The 22,099-nt window shown below is 44.2% G+C and overlaps 1 protein-coding gene across 2 annotated transcripts; it reads left to right on the top strand.

Moving 5' to 3' along the window:
* Window positions 1-1,876: 1,876 nt before the first annotated feature.
* On the top strand, window positions 1,877-7,559 carry cd28 (CD28 molecule). 2 transcript variants are annotated; one of them, XM_069153679.1, is made up of 6 exons: window positions 1,877-1,891; window positions 2,159-2,346; window positions 5,215-5,465; window positions 6,227-6,383; window positions 6,476-6,630; window positions 7,226-7,559. In XM_069153679.1, exons 2-6 carry the CDS (start codon window positions 2,274-2,276, stop codon window positions 7,298-7,300), a joined length of 711 nt encoding a protein of 236 aa, XP_069009780.1. In that variant the 5' UTR covers window positions 1,877-1,891; window positions 2,159-2,273; the 3' UTR covers window positions 7,301-7,559. The 2 variants fall into 2 exon arrangements, with proteins under 2 accessions (XP_069009780.1, XP_069009781.1); XM_069153680.1 differs by lacking the exon at window positions 1,877-1,891 and having other exon boundaries at window positions 2,221-2,346; window positions 6,231-6,383.
* The last annotated feature ends 14,540 nt before the right edge of the window (window positions 7,560-22,099 follow it).

Consider the following 22,099-nt stretch of genomic DNA (forward strand, 5'->3'; position numbering starts at 1 on the left):
AGTTACTCTAGATGACGTTGTCTTGGCCTCCAGCAAAACTGTGAGGAACCTTGGAGTCATATTTGATGAGGATTTGTCCTTTAGACACCATATAAAGCAAATCTCCAGAACTGCCTTCTTTCATCTACGTAATATTAATAAAATCAGGAAAATCCTTCCTCAGCGTGACGCAGAAAAACTCATTCATGCATTTGTTACTTCTAGACTAGATTATTGTAATTCCTTGTTGTTAGGATGTCCAAATTACTCATTAAAAACCTGCAGCTGATCCAAAATGCTGCAGCAAGAGTACTGATGGGATTTAGCAAGAGAGATCATATTTCTCCAGTTTTATCTTCTCTTCACTGGCTTCCTGTGAAATCAAGAATAGAATTTAAAATTCTCTTGATGACTTACAAAGCCCTACATGACCAGGCTCCATCATATCTTAGAGATCTTATAGAACCATATAATCCTAGCAGAGCACTTCTCTCTCAGTACGCTGGTCTACTTGTGGTTCCTAGAGTTTACAGAAGTAGAATGGGAGGCGGAGCTTCAGTTTTCAGGCTCCTCCCCTGTGGAACCAGCTCCCAGTTTGTGTTGGAGGGGCAGAAACCCTCTCTAGCTTTAAGATTAGACTCAAAACGTTCCTTCTTGATAAAGCCTATAGTTAGGGCTGGCTCAGGTAGACCTGAACCAACCCTTAGTTATGCTGTTATAGGCCGAGGCTGCTGGGGGACCTCGTTACATGCTGAGCTTCTTTTCTTTCCTCCTACTCTTTAACTGACTCATACCTCACCATCTTTTTCTCTCCCATAGTTTCTTCTTATTATCTGTTGTCTCCATTCAGTTCCTTCACTCGTGTAGTTTCTCTTCTTTCTTTTCCAGATGTCCCGTCATGGAGCTGCATGTCTCTGCTCTGCGCTTGTCGTCTCCACCAACAGTTCTTCTCTTCTATCTCTATGCTGTCCTTTTCTCTCTCTGCTCTCCTCTCACCCCAACCGGTCGAGGCAGATGGCCGCCCACCTCTGATCCTGGTTCTGTTAACAGATGTTCTCCACCTCTGATCCTGGTTCTGTTAACAGATGTTCTCCACCTCTGATCCTGGTTCTGTTGGAGGTTTCTTCCTGTTAAAGGGAGTTTTTCTTCCCTCTGTTGGAGGTTTTTCTCCCTTAAAGAGGAGCTTTTTTTCCCTCCTAGCTTATGTGGGAATTGTTGAATTGCTGAATTGTTGAATTGTTGAGTTGTTGAATTGTTGAGTTGTTGAATTGTTGAATTGCTGAATTGTTGAATTGTTGAGTTGTTGAATTGTTGAATTGTTGAATTGTTGAATTGTTGAATTGTTGGTTTCTCTGTATAATATAAGTATAATAAGTCTTGCTGTAAGGACTTTAATGTGTTAAGTGCCATGAAATAACCTATGCTGTGATTTGGCGCTATATAAATAAAGTTGAATTGAATTGAATAACTTGGTTTTAGTAAATAAAACCTTTCATTCCATTTTCACTCTGCTCCTGTGGTTCAGGGTCAGAGGTCAACGTGCCCTTCAGCAGTCAGGTTTACACTCAGAGGAGCATTAACGAATGCAAAGCTGTCTGAGTTGGAAAGGTTTAAACTGAAACTAGGAGGAAACAATCCGGTGAGGGTTGATTTGTTGAGTCGAGCTGATCTGTGCTGCAACAGACTGAGAAAAGCATTTCACACATTTGTGCAGTCATGAATAATTAAATGACATCAACAGCTGCTCAGTAATAATTTCTTTTTATATTTTGACTGCTCTAATTCTTGCAGGAAAAGAAGCCGCAGCAACTCAAACTAAATATTCACCCAGCTAGTTTCCATACTAACAGTTCCCTCATGTTTTCCACTGAGGCCCAGACACGGATGTGTTGGTGATAAAATGAAGTGCTTTGTGAGTGTTCTTTATGTTTTAAGACTTCTGTTCAACATGTGATTTGTCTGAAATCATCTCCTGTTAAATGCCATTGATTGATATCCGCTTCCTTCATGTTTTTCTCTTTTGATTTGATGTCTCAGGTTGTTGAGCAGTTTTATTTTTTTTTCTCATTTCTGCTCCACCGACACTAAACTGCTTCATTAAAATCACTGAAATCAGCACTTCTCAGCATTTCTGCAGAAATACAGGCACCTATAACCGGCCGTCTTTCTTTACCGGCAGAACACCGTCATCACTTCCTGTGCTGGAACATAGTTTCCATTACAGCGGAGGGAAACGCCACCATCTCTATAAAGGTGAGTTTCACTGTGTTTTGCTGTGTGTGAGGTGTTGCAGGATGTCGCTGGCTCACTGTGTGTCGGGATGGATTGTGCTCACGGCTCTCATCTTTGGCCTGCCGGCGTGGAGCGGTGAGTACAAACACACTTCCACCGATGCGTTGACGCTGTCAGTGGCACTCTTTAGGTTTCACGGTTTAACGAGCGTCAGCACAAATTTTAATCATAAACGGGAGACAGAGCTTCTTGAATGATGAGACTGATGAGAACCACAGATGTTAGTGGAGATCAGTGGATTACATCTCGTAGTCAGCACGAGAACCGGCCGCTCGCAGGCTACCGTCAACGTCTCCCACGTCTACACGCTAATAAAGGGGAGATTTTGATTCATGCTTTTCTAAACAGAATTTACCGATACGACACCAGCAACAAACCTGGATTTGTCTTCTACATATTCTCAAAAGGCAACGACAGCCAAGTTTAACAACTTGGGGGAGGGTTAGGGTCATCCGGAGAGGCTGAAGGCACCACAGACCGAGGACCAAACACTCGAGTCCTCCGAACGGGAACCAGTCACATCTTCACGGCTCACCATTCGCTTTCTCTTTTTTAAATCCCGATAAATGTTCAATTCTTTTTGTTTGCTCATTTCTAGGCTGCTTCCTAACACATAAGACAAGCTAGCCCAAATCAAACATGGCTGACATCACAATGTTGATCCAGCAACGACCAATCAGCAGCCTTCAATGTGTTTGTGTCACATTCATTTGTTAGTCGACGCAGCGAGAACTAAAAGATCTATTTTTCTCACAATCTTATTTTCAAGCTTGGATGTTAAAAACGGAACAAAATCAATAAAAAAAATTAAAAAAAAAAAAATCACAAAAAGATGTCAGCAGCGCATACATACGTTAGAAAGCATCAAACACAGACTTTGGAGTATTGAGTAGGAAGAATGTTTTTGTATGCAACATGAAGAGTAATGTACCGAGCCCAGAGCCCGGTGGTTCCCCGTCACCGACAGCTCAGAGCTCACGCAGCCGCACTTCATGTGGACATCTACAAACGTCTTTATTATCTGAGATGTCAGATCACTGCAGGTGCAGCTGTTGTTGTAATCTGCTTGTAAATCAACCTTCAGCACAATCACCTGTTAATACTCAGTTATCATCTCACCCACATTTGTAACTCTCATTGGACACACGGTGTGAATGCAAAATGATGTGACTTCAAAACAGGATGTTGGATTCAATCTGCTGTATTTAAAAAAGCACCAAACATCGTCAGGTGACCTTCAACATCATAAACAGAGACAACAATTTAACAGCGACTCCCACATGAGGGAGCGTTCGTTGACAGGCGGGAGGTCGTAGATGAGGTGGAGGGAGAGCAGAGAGGGAAAAGAACAGCAGAGAGGAACAGCAACAGGAAGCAGCGGGCCGGTCGGAGCGGAGGAAGCACTCAGTTCCAGCTGAGACTGATTTATGACACATTTGAAGTGATTAAGTACATTTCTCCCTGAATGTTTTCATTCCCTGAGTGGACTATAGGATGAAGACACACACACACACACACACACACACACACACACACACACACACACACACACACACACACACACACACACACACACACACACACACACAGAAAAAGAAACCCGAGGGAAGTAAAAGAAACACAGAGGACTGAACGTTTAGAAGGAAAACTCACAAATAAAGATAACTGATATTAAACCCGAGCAGGAAACCGACGAGGGATATAAAGCCACAATATGAAAGCTTGGTGTAGAAGGCAGGAGCAGGTTTTATTCAGAGACTTTGGTGAGCTATGATCACACACTGTTCAAGAAATAACACAACCTTTAGGGGCTTATTTGTTTTACTAAGGACATGGAGTTCCTTTGGTTCATTGCCTCTGTAGACCTTGTTGAGCACACTGAGAAAGGAAATACGCACAAGAACTTATCTTGGCTTGTTTTCAAGGAGTAGAGGAATAAAAAAAATGTCTTTCATTTCAAAGAACGTACAACAAACAGTAACAGTAAGAATTAACACATCGACACATTTCTTCAGCTGTTCTCGAAATAAACCACAACATCACAGTTTGTTCCTCAGTTTTCCGTGAAGCTGTTCTTTAAGTTGGAAAAACGATGTCCTTCTTTACCCTTCGCGACCAGCTCAGGTTGAGGAGAAAATAAATGAAATCACAGCAAAATCAGAGCTCTGACAAAAAACAACGAACCAAAACAAACAAACAAACAGCGTTCATCTGCCGGGTTACATGAAGTGTGTTGAAATCTCTGGACTCATCTGTGTAATGGCCCGAGGAGTCGGACATCAGCTGATCCGATGACGTCTGTCGGTTGTTTGACCCGCAGCCAAAATAAAAACCTGCATAAGAAGGCACCTTCAATTATTCTCTTATCAAAATTAATTATTACCAAATCTGGAACTAAACAATTATACAACAAGTAGTTCTGACCCAGATCTGATTGGTCAAATCATCATGACATCACACCCTGCTCATCACTAGAAATATCACTCCATCTCCTCAATGGGAAAATAGAATTAGAATAGAGTTTCATATAATATGTAATATAATGTAGTTTCTACTTGTTATAGATCTATTAAATGACCCATTTGGTGAGGTCAGGTCTCTTTTGGTCCTTTTTGGTCGCTCCGAGCACCCGTACCGTAACATCACGGATAGTCACGCACTTACAATCCTTTCTGTTGTTAGGTGATTCTAAGAGTCGGACTACTTCCTGGAGTAGTAAACATTGCGTATACGTTACATAAGAGTCTGCTGACGCGACTGATTGTTTTCCAGCTGTTTGTGCTGTTGGTTTGGTGACGTGGTGGCTGCACTGATTTCAGGACTCTGCAGACACTCTGTTGTTCTTCCTGTCTGATGAAAACACAACGAGTCATTTATGGATGTGCAAGCTTGCAGGTTTTCTCAAAGTGCTGTTAAGTGATTGTGACCTATTTCCTGTGCCAGCTGTGGAGGTGACTCAGCCCTACAGGGAGGTGAGCACCAACGGTACGGCACACATTCAGTGTGTCGTCCAACCCAGACTGTCCTACCACCAGATCCAACCTTCCCTCACCCCAGGGCCGCCGTACCCCTACCCCGGCCCAGAGGAGCTCCGCGTGACCCTGCTGAAGGGCCTCCGGGACCCCCGGGAACTCTGCTCGTCCACCCTCAACCTCAAGGAGCAGACGGAGACACATGTGGAGCAGGAAGGAGTGGTGAGTTTGGGGGAGATGTGGGGATCCCACATGACTAAAGATTGATTTTCCATATTCTTAGTTTTTTTAAGTGGGCGGGGCTGAAATGGAAAAAGATGATGTCATCAACCAAACTACTTAAGATGTGAAATATGTTTTTAAGGTGCTTGGAACCCCTAAATTATCACTTAAAACTTACATCAGTCTCAGAACACATGTGACTATGTATGATGGAGTCAGAGGTCATGACCTCACCGGGCCGCTGATCGTCTGAAAATAATCCCTCATTCATTAGAAAATAAACTTCAAGAAGACCTGTTTTTGGGGGCGTGTCTGTTTGATTGACAGGCCTGTGGTGCAGTCAGGTTACAGCTACCGGTGGGCGGGATGTAGTATCGTCAGGTTTCCAATCAGATCGGTCAGATCCACCGCTGGCTCCTCCCCCTATTCAACAATAGTGACCATACATTTGTAGGCGTCACATGAGCAACATACAGACAACTCTGGTACTGACATAAACCATCCACATCATTTTAAAGAAAAAAATACATTCAAATCCAGCTTTAATAAATGTGGTCAAAACATTAAAAATCCACACCTGCCCTCCACATACACAGTAAACCCAAAGTCCGATTTCTCCCTCTATGAACCTCCTATTTCTGTAGTTTCTGGATAATCCACAGTGCTTTTGAAAACAGTACGCAGATGACCGATAACACCGAACTGTGATCGGTGCTTCTGATATGAAATAAGAAGTGTGAGAGACTTTGTGTGTGTTTCAGGTAGAGTGCTCTGCTCAGGCCAGAGGGGGCACTGTGGAGGTGACCATGTCCGGACTGAGAGCCACAGACACCGACGTGTATCGCTGTGAGATTCAGGTCTTGTACCCGCCACCGTATCTGCTGCTCACCGGCAGCAGCACCCTGGTCCACGTCCTCGGTGAGTCCCTCCTGTGGCGCTCAGATGCTGGTTCACCTGCTGGGGTTCAGCTCAGGGCATCAGTCATCGTCTGTCTCTTCATCTGTCCACAGACACAGACAGCTCCTGCCGTCCTGAGCAGGAGGCCCAGAGACAGGATGAAGAGGAGGATGATGAGGGTGACGAGGGGACGGAACCAGTCAGTGTCCCTGTGGTCATTCTGCTCATCATGATCGTGAGCGTCCTCGTCGTCATTATCTACTTCCAGGTCAGAACCATCGACTGTAGTCTTTATAAAAGAGTTCGTGGCTTCAGGTCTGAAAAATGGTTCCGATGCAGAAGAGTCTTAAACTGCAATACCTCCGAGTGCCACTAGAGGTCGTCTCCAAAAAGCCTCCGGCTCCATAGACTCCCATTCAACTTCTCTCATCAAATCCAAAGTGAATCAAATGTGTCCATCAGTTATCTCGGTGTTGTTAGCTAAAGTCACTCCTTCTTATTAGTTTTCTGGAGGTCCATCTGAAAATAATCCCTCATTCATTAGAAAAGAAGATTCAAGAAGACCTGTTTTTGGGGGTGTGTCTGTTTGATTGACAGGCCTGTGGTGCAGTCAGGTTACAGCTATCAGTGGCTATCTGAACTAGCAAGATGGTTCACCCCCGACCCGCTGCATTGCTGACCCGCTGCATCTCACACCTGCCCGCATTTATTTCTATTCATGATAGGGATTGTGATGATGATTCAGATTATTATTTACTATTTATATTTACTATTAGATTTAATCCTCACTGTATACTATTTGTCGGAAGATGATGATCCCGTGTACATTAACGTGCATTAACTTGCGTATTTTCTGTGTGCAGATTGTGGCATGTGAGCGGGGGAGGAGGGAGACTGTTGGAGCGAAGCCTGGCGAGATTCACATGCAAGCTGTGTGAAAACTGACAAACACACGTGATCACTGATATGACTGAGCTTCTTTTTTTACACCACAGATACTGTGTGTCTGCAGACTTCACTTATTAAGTGTTAAAATAATGTTTACATTGTTGTAAACACCCACTGTGTTAAAAAGCTGCAGCTTTGATTGAGTTTATATTGACTTGATTGTTTCAGGTACCTTTATTAAATACAATGGAAGAAAAAACAATGCTTTGAGTTATAAAGGTACATTACACATGTTTGGAGTTATTTGTCTGTGACTGTAATTACATTACATCTGCATATTTTGCTGATATTATTGCAAATATTCATGTTGGATGTTTTTTTAAATAAAGTTTCTGAACTTTAAATGGTGCCTCATTTCAGAATCAGAGTCACTTTATTGGAATTGACTCCGGTTATAGCTTCACTCTCAGCATCCAAAACCCCCCCCAAAACAGACAGACATAAATAGACATATAAACATAAATAAACATATTTACAGCATGAATGAATATATACATATATACACCTAAACAATGATGAAATTCCACCTAGTGCAAATTATGCTGATGGTGCTGAGGCTGTTGGGTGTCATGCAAAAAGGTCCAGTGATGTAAAACAACTGTTGAGCAGAGTGACAGCCTGCAGATAAAATCTGGTTTTGCTTCTGGTGATCTTTGCACACAGTGATCTGTAGCGCCTCCCAGAGGGCAGGAGGTGAAACAGCAGGTGTCGGGTGGAGGGTGAGTTTAGTGTGGAGGGTGAGTTAGTATGGAGGGTGAGTTTAGTCTGGAGGGTGAGTTTAGTGTGGAGGGTGAGTTTAGTCTGGAGGGTGAGTTTAGTGTGGAGGGTGAGTTAGTGTGGAGGGTGAGTTAGTGTGGAGGGTGAGTTAGTATGGAGGGTGAGTTTAGTATGGAGGGTGAGTTTAGTCTGGAGGGTGAGTTTAGTGTGGAGGGTGAGTTAGTGTGGAGGGTGAGTTAGTGTGGAGGGTGAGTTAGTATGGAGGGTGAGTTTAGTATGGAGGGTGAGTTTAGTCTGGAGGGTGAGTTAGTGTGGAGGGTGAGTTTAGTGTGGAGGGTGAGTTAGTGTGGAGGGTGAGTTTAGTGTGGAGGGTGAGTTAGTGTGGAGGGTGAGTTTAGTGTGGAGGGTGAGTTAGTATGGAGGGTGAGTTAGTATGGAGGGTGAGTTTAGTCTGGAGGGTGAGTTAGTATGGAGGGTGAGTTTAGTGTGGAGGGTGAGTTTAGTGTGGAGGGTGAGTTAGTGTGGAGGGTGAGTTAGTGTGGAGGGTGAGTTAGTATGGAGGGTGAGTTTAGTATGGAGGGTGAGTTTAGTCTGGAGGGTGAGTTAGTGTGGAGGGTGAGTTTAGTGTGGAGGGTGAGTTTAGTGTGGAGGGTGAGTTAGTGTGGAGGGTGAGTTTAGTGTGGAGGGTGAGTTAGTGTGGAGGGTGAGTTAGTGTGGAGGGTGAGTTTAGTGTGGAGGGTGAGTTAGTATGGAGGGTGAGTTAGTATGGAGGGTGAGTTTAGTCTGGAGGGTGAGTTAGTATGGAGGGTGAGTTTAGTCTGGAGGGTGAGTTTAGTGTGGAGGGTGAGTTAGTATGGAGGGTGAGTTTAGTCTGGAGGGTGAGTTAGTATGGAGTGTGAGTTTAGTGTGGAGGGTGAGTAGGGGTCCAGCAGAGGGCCCACCAGGGGTCCAGCAGGGGGCCTATAATGTCCTTCAGGTGGGACAATACCAGTCTTTCAAAGGACTTCATGTCTCCAGAGACGTCATGGCGAAGGGTCTGTAGTCATTGAGTCATTTACAAAATGGCAGTCTGGTTCGTCCCCACGTAAAAATCAGTTAAGATTTATAAAAACTAACTTGATGGAAAATGTGGCACCTGTAGAGGAGGGACTGATCAGCTGATGAATGCAGGATGATGTCGGGATGTGACAGATTCTGGAAAAAGAAAACTGATCATCATCGTCTTTTGTGAAGATCCAAGTTAACTTCCAACAGCATCTGGCTGAAGACCTGCAGAACAGAGCGTCACTTCTCTTTTTCTTTAAGTGTATTTGTGTGTTTTTTCGTATTCTTTCCTGCACTGGTCTCCATTGCTCATCTGCGTTTATGGATGTGCAACTAGTGAGAGTAGTTTTTTGGTTTTTGCTTGTTTGTGGACTTTTAAAGACTTCTTCAGGAACTTTGTTTGGCCCTGGCGCCATTATTTACACTCAGGAACAGCTGTTGGCGCTGCTCGACTCTTGTTGTATCTCAAATTGTTGTCCCCAATTGTTTTCCCCGAGTCCGTTGATAGAAGCAGTCTTTAGGCATTTACCGGTCTTAGTTGATTTTTATTAAGCGTAGTTTACAAGATATCTTGGAGAGCCCAACATCAACCTGAGGTCTCTTTGTTGGAGTCTGACTTCTCCCTTTCCGGCACATACACTTATACTATAGGAAGAGGTGTTACCTACAGTGAGTCGGGAACATTTGCATAGTATGTTTGTCTCAGTACTTTTCCACTGTCCTCCGTTTGAACCACATCCCCCTTTTGATCTGATAGTGAGTTGCACCCTACTGTGACCCAAACGTGATAAGTTCCTGCATAAGCAATGTGTTCTACAATGCTTACAGTCAGTATGTATTTTGAGCTTCTGTGCTAGGTTATGTTTACAACAATACAACACATTATATATATATCATATCATATCACTTACATATAGGTTGTACCATCACTACCAATCTTAAGGTGTAGACAAAAGGCTGTGTATATAAATGTGAGTGATACTTCTTGGCCAAACCAAAAGGTCACAGTAGGAGGTCTGCAACCTGTGGGGTCACATACAGTTGTTCTTTGAGGCATTATCAGATGGCTGTCTGGAGGACTCCAGGGGGCGAAGGAAGACAACCCCCACCTCCACCAACCAACAAAGAATACATCAATACACATGACTTTTAGGTGGAAGACAACCCAAATTATATTGTATTAGCGTACAACATATGAGCCCTCATATGCACTAAGCAGATCTATATTCCACAATCCCCCTTTTGATCTCAATTTAAGAGATCACCATTTTGACAGGTATTATTAACTACAAAAATACAAAAAATGCTAAGCTAGATGACATTCACAACTATTACATACGACCTGATATCTTTTTCTCTGTCTGTGTTCTTCGGGTGAACTGTACCCGGTGTGGTTGTTCCCTTTTTCGTCTGATGAGTGCCCTTGTCTAGTTATGGTGCTCCTCTGGTCCCAATGGCACACCTGAAACCTCTGTCTCCCATATTATGACACATACTACACCTGCAGAGATGAGTCCCAAGGCCATCTCCAGTCACCCCAGAGGCTGGTTCTCTTGTTCATCTTAATTTGTCAACAGAATTATTGCATCAATTAACAGCACAGGTATCAATAGCCAAGCAAAACATAAAATTTATATATGTGGATCATCAACTTGCGAACTTCGAGTGACGTGGCAGACACTTGATGCAAACGAGCCCTCCCTCGTTCGAGTCGGCTGTCTTCTTGCTTCGAATACCGAGAGTAGACTGTCTCGGTATCTAATCGTTGAGGGGAATATTCTGCCCCTTTTGATGCGATGTCCTCTGGTCCAGCCGGGCTCGAGGTGTTTGTGGCGACGTCGGTGCTCGCCTCTTCCAGGGTCCGCTGCGGTTCCAGTGCTGGCTTTGTCCTCTACTTCTATTCGTCGTACGTATTCATGTACCAGTCCTTCTCCTATTCTGTCTGCCATGTTGATTCCTTCCTGTGTGAACACCAGATTTGGTGCTTCCAGACTTTTGAGAGTCGCTGTTGTCTCAGTGATGTCATGGTAGATGTCTGTGAGTTCACATATGCCACTATGCTGTGTGATGTTAGGATGTGTAGTGGGTGTCCCATGACTATGTGCGCGCATTTTGTAATGAGTTTGGCTACTCCTGCTGCATGTCTTGTGCATGATGGATGCCTTTTTTTCCATTGGATCCAGCATGACACTTAAATATGTCAATATTGTCCTATCACCTCCTTTTTTCTGAAACAACACACCATTTACAACTGTGTTTGTTTCAGAAACATCCAGATAAAAGGGTAGAGTGTAGTCCGCCAATGCCAGCTCGGACGAGTTGGCTAATAATTGTTTAAGTGTAATGAATGCCTGTTCGGCCGTGATAGTCCATTTCAGCGGCCCAGTGAGATTATGCATGCCCACCTCTCTCACCATGTTACGTAAGCTCTGGGTGAGGCATGTGAAATCGGGTATATAGTGTCTACTATATCCGATCAGGCCCAGAAACGAGAGCATGGTTTTGACTGTCAGTGACTTTGTGTGGTGCAGGATCGATGTTCGGTGTGCAGGCGACATTGAGGCCCCCTTTTGTGATATTAATCGACCCAAAAATGACACCTGCTGTCGTGCAACTTGTAGTTTGTTTTTACTAACCTTAAACCCGTGTGTAGAGAGATGCAACAGGAGTGTCCGTGTGTCAGTGAGGCAATCCTCCGCTGTGTCAGAGGCCAGTAATAGGTCGTCCACGTACTGTATGAGTGTGGTGCATGGGGGTGTCTGTTCTCTGTAGCATCTAGTGTCACACTTACGTACATCAACACCTTCCTGTCCCCCCCTTTCTCTGAAACAGCACACCATTTGCTGTCTGGGCTGTTTCAGAAACATCCAGATATAATGGAACTTTGTAGTCAGGGACAGCAAGATCAGAAACAGTGCTAAGAGCGTTTTTGAGTGATATAAACACCATTGCCGCCTGCGCGGTCCAGAATAAGGCGGCAGTAAGGTTCCTCATAGTCTTTTGCTCATTATCTTTTCTTTTATTTATTTTATATTGTGGTTCTATTATTATTTATCTATTTATTCTAATCCGCCCTTCTACTTCTGGTGTGACTACCGCTTTCCTATACTACACTGTCTTTGGGCCCCTTTAAATTTTAACTTTTACGTCTTAAATCTCAGTATTCTCTTATTTTCTTTGATCTATCTTATCCTTAACTTTGATCTCTTAACTTCGTTCTATCTTTTCTATTAACTCAGCTCTAACTAATCTCATGTTATTTTAAGTTGATTTATTTTACTTTATCTTATCCAATCAAACAACTATTCTTCTGAGACAGTTATTGTTTCAGAAGTTGAATTGCTGGTTCATCAGACTTCCTGTTTGATTGTTTAACACATTTTTCCACATCACCGCCCCCTTTTGTCCCCTGTAGTATTCTGTTGTTAGCGTCTCTTAGCAGTGATCACGTGACAGGTATAAAAGGAGTTCGAGTCGGTGGAGTCTGTTGAGGTCAGCCAACTGTTTCTGACACCCAGATTGTCCGTGCCTCTCGTACTTGTGCCACCGGATCCATCTCGGTGTTTTATTGCCTCTTGTCATGATTTCAGTGTGTCTTTTCTTTTTTAGTTTTTATTTTGATGCCTGTTGCTTGTGGTTGCTCCGAGGAGGACTGTTTGTCTCTGTCCTCACTCTCTCTGTCCACTTCTTGCGGTGCAGGCATGGTGCTGGTCTGCTGTGTTGCCTCCTTTGCTCTCAGGGTGTCTTGACTGTGTTGTCCCAGAGTTTCATCTTCCTCTGCACTGGTAGAGTCCTCCTGCTTCCCTCTCTGGCTACCACCCAAACCCTCTCAATCTGTCCGTGATCTTTGCATCTTATAATATCTCTCGTTTTTACTGTGGGTTTGTTTGATTTTCCCACCTTAGGGCTCTCACGGGGCTGTGATGCAGATTTTGCTGTCTCTTACCTAATTTTCTCCCTTACTCTCCCCGTTGTTTTGTGTCCTTTTTACTTATAAGTAGCTTTTGCGTCTGATGTCATCTAATTGGAGTTTCAAAAGCTGAGCCTGTGCCTTTAACAGCTCCTCCTCCTGTTGCTTTTTCCTCTGTTATCTCTATGCTATCACTTATCTTAGGTTATTCTTGTTTATTCATGTATTTTCTTCAATCTTTAACCCACATTTGTTTGTTTCTTTTTTCTTTTTTTTTTAATTGGCTTTCTTAACCATATTGTTTCTCTATCTTTTTTTTATTATTTCATTTTTTTAACTATCACTATTATTAATTGTTCCCGTTCTTTTATTTATATATTGTTACGTTCTGGATTATTCTAGTCATTTGTCTGTCTCCGTTGTTCTAAGTTTTTGTTTGTTTTTAGCGTGATCTTTCAGCGTTAGTTTTACTGTGTTCTGATTTTATTTTTTGCTTACTTCAATTTTTGTTATTTCTGACTGAGATCCTGCCTCTGTTTATGTTATCCTTCTCTCTCAGTAATTTTGTTCATCTAGACTTTTCTTCACCTGCTTTTTCCGTTTACTCTCCCACACTTGCTGTGTGGCTCTGCCTACTAATGCCATATTATGCAAACTTCTTCTCCTATCCTGCATCTCTTCCTTTTCCTTTTTTAATTTGTTTTTTACTGTTTATTCAACACTACCACACAGTGATAATTCAACACACACGTGGAGATTGAGTGTGAATGACTCCTTTAGGTCAATTTGTGGATCTAGTGAGACAAGCTTCTAGGCTGAATAAATTCAGTCCGGTCTCACTCTAGGGGTCGCCCCAGATACCACAAATCTTTTAATTCACGCTCACTTCTCCACCAACACCACCCTTTGTCCCCACAGAACAAGAACTTGCCGAGACTGGATGTCTCTATAAAACTTGCTTAGTTCTTGGAAGCCACCCACGTTTTCAACCCAAAACAAAAAAACTATTTCTGAGTTCATACACTCCGGGCGTTTTCAACCCAAAACAAAAAAAACCTATTTCTGAGTTCATACACTCCGGGCGTTTCGACCCAAAACAACAAAAAAAACTATTTCTGAGAGATTCACCACTCTCCCAGTATTATAACTACAGCTCTATTTTAACTCTATTTCTAAGAGATTCGCTCTCTGAGCTTCGCTACTGCTCTACTTAGCTCTATTTCTGAGAGATTCACTCCCCGGGCATCTCAACCCTCTATTTTTGAGAGATTTACTCCCCGGGCATTTCAACCACTCTATTTTTGAGAGTCGCCGTTCTCTGAGTATTATATTTTACAACTCTTTTTAACTCTCTTGTTCAGATTCACGCTCCCCGGGCCTTCCAACCCACAGAATTCGGGGGGTTCCTGAAATCCCCCCCCGGGCCTCTAACCCAGCGCTTGCCAAGGCCTCGTCAGACCCTGGTGGGGTCCGCCACCACCAGGACTTACTTCGGGGGCTTCCTTAATTCCCCCGGGTCTTTCACCCAGCTTTACCAGTGCCCCGTCAGGCCCTGGTTTGGTCCGCCATGACCTGGACTTTACTCGCTTCTCTTCCCAAGAGATTCCGCTCTCCACAACTTTATTTTGCCTTTTTAGCGATTCAGTTTACACAGATTCACAGAGACGTTTTTAGTAGTAGTCAATCGCAGAAATTCAGTTTAAACTCGGTTTTCTGCTTACCTTCGTGCGGTCGACCTGGTCTCTGAGTGCCTGTGCTTCGCTGAATCAGGTCCGAATATGCCTCTATCCCGGACGAGCCCCCAAATTGTTGTATCTCAAATTGTTGTCCCCAATTGTTTTCCCCGAGTCCGTTGATAGAAGCAGTCTTTAGGCATTTACCGGTCTTAGTTGATTTTTATTAAGCGTAGTTTACAAGATATCTTGGAGAGCCCAACATCAACCTGAGGTCTCTTTGTTGGATTCTGACTTCCCCCTTTCCGGCACATACACTTATACTATAGGAAGAGGTGTTACCTACAGTGAGGCGGGAACATTTGCATAGTATGTTTGTCTCAGTACTTTTCCACTGTCCTCCGTTTGAACCACATCCACCTTTTGATCTGATAGTGAGTTGCACCCTACTGTGACCCCAACGTGATAAGTTCCTGCATAAGCAATGTGTTCTACAATGCTTACAGTCAGTATGTATTTTGAGCTTCTGTGCTAGGTTATGTTTACAACAATACAACACATATATATATATCATATCATATTACTTACATATAGGTCGTACCATCACTACCAATCTTAAGGTGTAGACAAAAGGCTGTGTATATAAATGTGAGTGATACTTCTTGGCCAAACCAAAAGGTCACAGTAGGAGGTCTGCAACCTGTGGGGTCACATACTGTTGTTCTTTGAGGCATTATCAGATGGCTGTCTGGAGGACTCCAGGGGGCGAAGGAAGACAACCCCCACCTCCACCAACCAACAAAGAATACATCAATACACATGACTTTTAGGTGGAAGACAACCCAAATTATATTGTATTAGCGTACAACATATGAGCCCTCATATGCACTAAGCAGATCTATATTCCACACTCTCGGATACTCTCTGAAGAAAGACCTCAGATCCCCAAAGAATTAAGGAGATGGAAGCGGGGCTGCAGAGCTGGAGTTAAACAACGGCAGAGGAACAGACGTTATAAACCGTCTATTCTGTCTGTTATTATGGAGAATGTAAGATCTTTCCCTGATAAGATGGAAGAGCTGTTGGCACTGACCAGCCTGCAGAGGGAGTACTGGGAGTGTAGCATCATGTGCTTCACGGAGACTCGGCTGAACGAACTCACCCCGGACTCACTGGTTTCACTCAACGGATTCCAACTGGTGAGAACGGAGAGGGAATTTAAGGAGAGCGGTAAGAGGAAGGGTGGAGGAGTAGCCATGTCACCCTAGTCCGTCCTGCCCCGTGCCCGTCCTCCGTCCACCTAGGTTTCCCTTCTCGTGTCTTGTGTTGTTGTGGTCCTCCATCCCTCCTCCGGTCCCCCCTCCTCCCACCCGGTCCGGTCCGGTCCAGTCTGGTCACCGAGAGGCTCCCTTTGAGGGGAGGTACTGTCAGGATTCCTATTTTCCTCTGTTTGACCCCCGATCACCTCTCCTCCTGTGTCCTGTCATTCCTCTGTCTGCTTGTTATTGTCCTCCCATGTGTTCTGTGTCCTCCTCTCCTCACTTCCCATGGCCACGCCCCTCACCGGTCCCAGCAGCTGCTTTCACTCTCCCCAGATCACCACCTGCAGGTGGCTCGTTTACCTGATCACCTCCCCGGACCATATGTACCCTGCCCCTGCACTCTTCTGGTTGTGCATTACAACTAGAGACTTCTGGACTACGCTTTTCGGCTAAACACCGCAAGGACCGCCAGTCACCTGTCTGTCCTTCGTCCGTCTGTTCCCGTTCCTCCTGCTTCTGCTCCTGCAGCAGAGCTACCAGTCAGCGCGACCAGTCGGTTGAGTTGCCCCCTCAACTCTGAGGAGAATAAACGCTGTAGGTACCACCTTTTGTTACCACCAATCGGTTGAGTTGCTCTCCCGACTAGGAAGGAAATAGACACTGTAGGTGCCACCTTTTGTTTGTTTGTTGGGATAAAGACTGTTTTTGAATTGATACCCGAGTCTGTGAGCCTGCATTTGGGTCCTGTTATACCCCACCACCTAACACCCGTTAACGGAGAACATCCCCCCGTTAACAGTGAACATCCCCCCGTTAATGGTGAACACCCCCGTCTGATCAAGTGAGGAAGGAACTGAGGAGGGTGAAGGTGAGGAAGGCTACAGGCCCGGATGACATCAGCTCCAGGCTGCTCAGGGACTGTGTAGATCAGCTCTGTGAGGTGCTGCTGCACATTTTCAACTTGAGCCTCAGCCTGGAGAGTCCCGGTCCTCTGGAGAACCTCCTCAGCCTGGAGAGTCCCGGTCCTCTGGAGAACCTCCTCAGCCTGGAGAGTCCCAGTCCTTTGGAGAACCTCCTGTGGTTGCAGTCCCAAAGACTGCACAACCCAAGGAGCTAAACCACTTCAGACCTGGAGCCTTAACCTCTTACCTGATGAAGACGATGGAGAGGATCGTTCTTGGCTCCCTCAGACCCCTGGTGAGCACTTCACTGGACCTCCTGCAGTTCGCCTACAGAGCAGGTGTTGGTGTGGATGACGCAGTGATCTACCTGCTGCACAAATCCCTCTCTCACCTGGAGAACACTGGCAGCACTGAGGGTCATGTTCTTTGATTTCCTCAGGGTGTTCACCACCACACAGCCATCACTGCCGGAGGGAGCTGCAGTGGACGGCCGCCTGACAGCATGGACCATCGACTATCTCACCAACAGACCGCAGTATGTGAGACTTCACAACTGTATATCTGATGTGGTGATCTGCAGCACAGGGGTCCTGCAGGGCACTGTGCTCTCCCCCTTCCTGTTCTCCCTGTACACCTTAGACTTCAGAAGTAGTCCGACCCTTAGCAACCACCTAGCAACAGAGAGGATTTCTAGTCTCCAACTGAATAAATACAGAACATAGAAACACTAAACTGCTCAGCTAGCTCAGTCTGGTTGGAACAAAGATATCTGATGAACAAAGATATCCATGGACTCATGTGTTTTTAACATTTTAGCACCGTGTCATGTGTTCAAATCAAACCGGTCCAGCTAGCCACCGCTAGGATTGTGATTGCGTGACTATCCGTGGTATTATGGTACGGGTGCTCGGAGTGTGTGTCTGCAGCACGGGGGTCCCGCAGGGCACGGTGCTCTCCCCCTTCCTGTTCTCCCTGAACACCTCAGACTTCAGGTACAACACTAACAGCTGAAACATCCAGATGTTCTCTGATGATACAGCCATCGTTGGACGTGTATCAGAAGGGAACGATCTGGAGTCCAGGGAGGTCATCGCTGACTTCGTCCACTGCTGTTGATCTCAATCACCTCCGGATTAACGCCAGGAAGACGAAGGAGATGCTGATTGATTTCCACAGGAAGGAAACACCAATTCCACCGATGAACATCCAGGGATTGGACATTGACATTGTGGACACGTATAAATTCCTGGGTGTTCACCTCAACAATAAACTGGACCGGTCGGACAACAGGGATGTCCTCTTCAATTAAGAAGGACTAGAGTCGACTCCATCTGCTGAGAAGACTGAGGTCCTTCGGAGTCTGCAGGACTCTGCTGAGGACGTTCTACGACTCTGTGGTGGCGTCGGTCATCTTGTATGCAGCGATCTGCTGGAGCTGTACAGGAACAGAGAGGGACAGGAGACGACTGAACAAGCTGGTCCAAAGGGCGGCTCTGTCCTGGACAGTCCTCTGGACTCCATAGAGGAGGTGGGGAGAGGAGGATGTTAGCCAAGCTGACATGGATCATGGACAACATCTCTCATCCTGAATGAGGCTGTAGGAGCTTTAAGCAGCTCCTTCAGACTGCTGCACACTCACTGGAAGGAGCGCCACCTGCAGGTCGTTTGTTCCGATGGCTGTCGGACTTTTCAATACCACAATAAAATAATGCTGCACTGGTCATTTCATTCCACAGCACCTGTCACTTTACATTCATCATTCCAAACTGTATTTATTTATATTCATTTTTATTTGTTTTTGTGTGTGTATTTTTTATTCATTGCTCTTATTTAATTTTTTTCACATATCTTATTTCCGATTTATAGTAAAGTATTTGTAAATTTGTTCATATTTTGTGCACTTTTTTTGGTCTTTTTCTATGCTGCTGTGATGAGTAAATTTCCCCACTGTGGGATTAATAGTCTCAAATTAATGAAGTTAAATCTTCTATCTTCTCACATTGTGTAGTTTACTGCAGGTGTTGTGTGTAGACGTGTTTCCATGGCGACACGGCAGTGGAACTTCTACCACTGCAGCAGCATCACGTCACCATGCTGCATTTTATTCTGTTTGGGACCCCACATGACCACCGAACAGTCTGAGCTTCACATCCTCCAGCTGGTCCACAAACACCTCCATCTCTGTCAGAACACTTCTATTTCCTGGTTTCCCTCTCCGTTGACCCGGTTCACCACAGAACCACTGAGCCACATGGATCCTTTTATATGCATCAACCTTCATAATATTCTCTGCGTGGACCGTTGATGGTTGAATGTGGACGTGTTGGAGGCGGATATGAGGCTCATCTACGTGTACATTTCCACCTGGATTGTGATTTATGAAGGGAACACTGCCTGCAGGTGTGTGTGCACGGTTTTATACATCGCAGTCATTCTGCACCTGTAAGGAGTCACAGCAGGCACACGGCCACCATTGATGTAGTGCTGAACGCCGCCATGATGCTCATCAGTGGAGCCCGTTGAGTTCCTCCCCATCCTGTCCAGCATCCCACATGCAAGAGTCCAGGACTCCCCCGCCTGCTGACTGCACCCCTCACAGAGTCACGCAGACACTTCCCTACTGAAGCTGGGCGACTCCCCACCATGAGCCCTCCACTCTCGTCAGATCCTTGACTCTTGAAATCAAGCAACGGTCCACTTCAACATCCACACTGAGGAAGGTCATCGACTGTCCACCAAGCCATCGACCCGCCGTGGGATGTCTGGCTCAACCTCAACAGACAAGACCCGACGCTATCTTTATAAGATCGGAGTATCTGCCACGGATCTCTGTGAATGTGGGAAACCACAAACTGTCCAACATGTCGTCGATAAATTCTCAATCTTCAAACACCCCCATGGGGTCAGCTGCCTTCTTTTTTTAAAAATATTTTATTTTTTATTTTTCCCAAATATTTTAACAATGCAAGAGAATGTGCAGAGCATACTGAATACAAAACATTAAACATTACAGAAAATTACATAAATTAAGAAAGGAAAATTCACAAATAAATTAAATAAAATTAAGTAAGCAAAAACAACAACTAATAATAATGATAATAATAATTCCCCCCACCCAAACAAAACAAAAACAAACAAAAAAAAGAAAAAGGTCAGTGCATAGAGTGGCACAACACTAAGAGATCCTGCAATGACACAGTGTACATTATCGCTCAAAGCTCCAAATAGTTACAGTCCTATGGCACTGTTAGTGTTGTACCCATGTACTCCAAATAAGGCTGCCAGATTTCCAAAAGTAAATTATGTCTTTTCCTGAGACCGTATGTAATCTTCTCAAAAGGGATACAATTGTTCATTTCCACAGACCATCTGTCGATGAGAAGAGGGGAATCAGACTTCCATGTCATTGCTTTACATTTCCTGGCCACACACAAAGCAATTTCTGCAAGTTTAATTTGGGGCTTCGTTAAAGATCTGTTAAAAGTTGTGAAATTTCCCAGTAGACACAGCTCAGGGTCTAACGGGAAGGTGACCCCTGTGATCGACAGTCAAGATATTCCAAAAGTCATGCCAGAAGGTTCTCACCTTTGTGCAAAGCCAGGTACAGTGTAGGAAGGAGCCGACCTCTAAACCACATCTGAAACACATTTCTGACAGTTCAGGTTTGGATTTATGTAGCTTCTGAGGGGTGAAGTACAGTTGATGAAGAAAATTATAATGACCAAGTCTGTACCAAGCATTAACCGTAACTGTTCTGACATAAATCTGACCAGAGTTGTTCATCAATTGTTATATTCAAGTCTGACTCCCATCTCATCCTGGATCTGCGTAGTCCTGGCTTTGGGCCCTCATTCAGCCACATGGAGAACATTTTAGAAATACATTTGTACACATTTCCCTCATGAAGCAATTTTTCCAGGTTAGTTAAGACAGGTCGAGTCATTCCAGGGTCCAGGTTGGTTCTCAAAAAAGATCTGAACTGGAGGTAACAAAAGAAAGTTCTACTGGACAAGTCATACTTTCTCTTCAATTGTTCAAAAGGCATGAGAAGTCCTTTTTCAAATCAATCTTCCAGCTGCTGGATTCCTCTATCATGCCAGGTCCCCAGAATCTTGTTATTTAGAGTCATGGGTATAAGTTCATTTTGTCTTAGAGGAGTTTTGGGGGACAGTCCCATATTTTTGTGAACTTCATACCATATTTTAATAAAATGTTTCAAAATAGGATTGTCTGTCCTGTTGGATACGGTTTTAGAGTTCCATTTATAAATAAAATCACTGGAGGTTTCTACTTTCAAAGGATGGAGTGCAATTTGTATCTAAGAGGGGACAAAATCACAGTAGAAAAATAACAAAATAGATCGCATCTGGGCTGATAAATAATATTTTTTAAAATCGGGTAGTCGAAAGCCTCCTCGATATAATCCCATGTTAATTTTTCCATTGATACCCTGGGTAGTTTACAGTTCCATAAAAACTGTCTAACGTGTTTGAGGGTTTTAAAAAAGTTTGAGGTAATGGAATGGGTAAGGACCGGAAAAGATACTGCAACCTCGGGAGAATATTCATTTTCACACAGTTTATTCGACCAATTAGAGTAATGGGTAGATTCATCCATCTGCGTAGATTGTCCCCGATTTAACTCAGCAATGGGAGCTAATTAAGTTTGAACAGATTTTTAAGATTCTTATCTATAGTTATTCCAAGATATTTAATATTTGGGAGCCACTTATAGCCACAGGGTTGTTTGTTGGTGTTCAGTTTCATCAAAGTTTGTTAGTGGAATAATTTGGTCACCATAGGTGTTTAGTAGCGTCTGTAATTTAGTGAGAGAGTTAACTGGGTCTGTTAGATACAAAATTACATCATCTCACAGGAGATTAATTTTATGATTTATTTGGTCCACTCTGAACCCCTTTATATCTGGATCCCGTCTAATTGCTTCAGCAAGTGGTTCTATAGCCAGGACAGAGAGTCCTGGAGACAGAGAGTCCTGCAGACAGAGAGTCCTGGAAACAGAGAATCCTGCAGACAGAGTCCTGGAGACAGAGAGTCCTGGAGACAGAGGACAGCCCTGTCGACTCAATCGACTCAAGGGAAAATGCTGTCGAAGTCTGTCCATTCGTGGTAATTTTCACCCAGTCCATAAACAAATGACCAAATCCAAACTTTCCCAAAACTTTGAATAAATATGGCCACTCTAGCCTATCAAAAGCCTTTTCAGCATCTAATAGATAGATAGATAGATAGATAGATAGATAGATAGATAGATAGATAGATAC

This window comes from Embiotoca jacksoni, unplaced genomic scaffold (genome assembly GCF_022577435.1).
Source record: "Embiotoca jacksoni isolate LCO1_2020_lvr unplaced genomic scaffold, fEmbJac1.0.p SCAF_2, whole genome shotgun sequence".
Classification (NCBI taxonomy): Eukaryota; Metazoa; Chordata; class Actinopteri; family Embiotocidae; genus Embiotoca; species Embiotoca jacksoni.

Bases quoted from the DNA above. Each gene is read 5' to 3' on its own strand.
- cd28 (XM_069153679.1), top strand. From the start codon at position 2,274: ATGTCGCTGGCTCACTGTGTGTCGGGATGGATTGTGCTCACGGCTCTC. The intron at 6,384-6,475 runs GTGAGTCCCTCC...ATCTGTCCACAG, and splicing joins CACCCTGGTCCACGTCCTCG to ACACAGACAGCTCCTGCCGT. The intron at 6,631-7,225 runs GTCAGAACCATC...TTCTGTGTGCAG, and splicing joins TCGTCATTATCTACTTCCAG to ATTGTGGCATGTGAGCGGGG.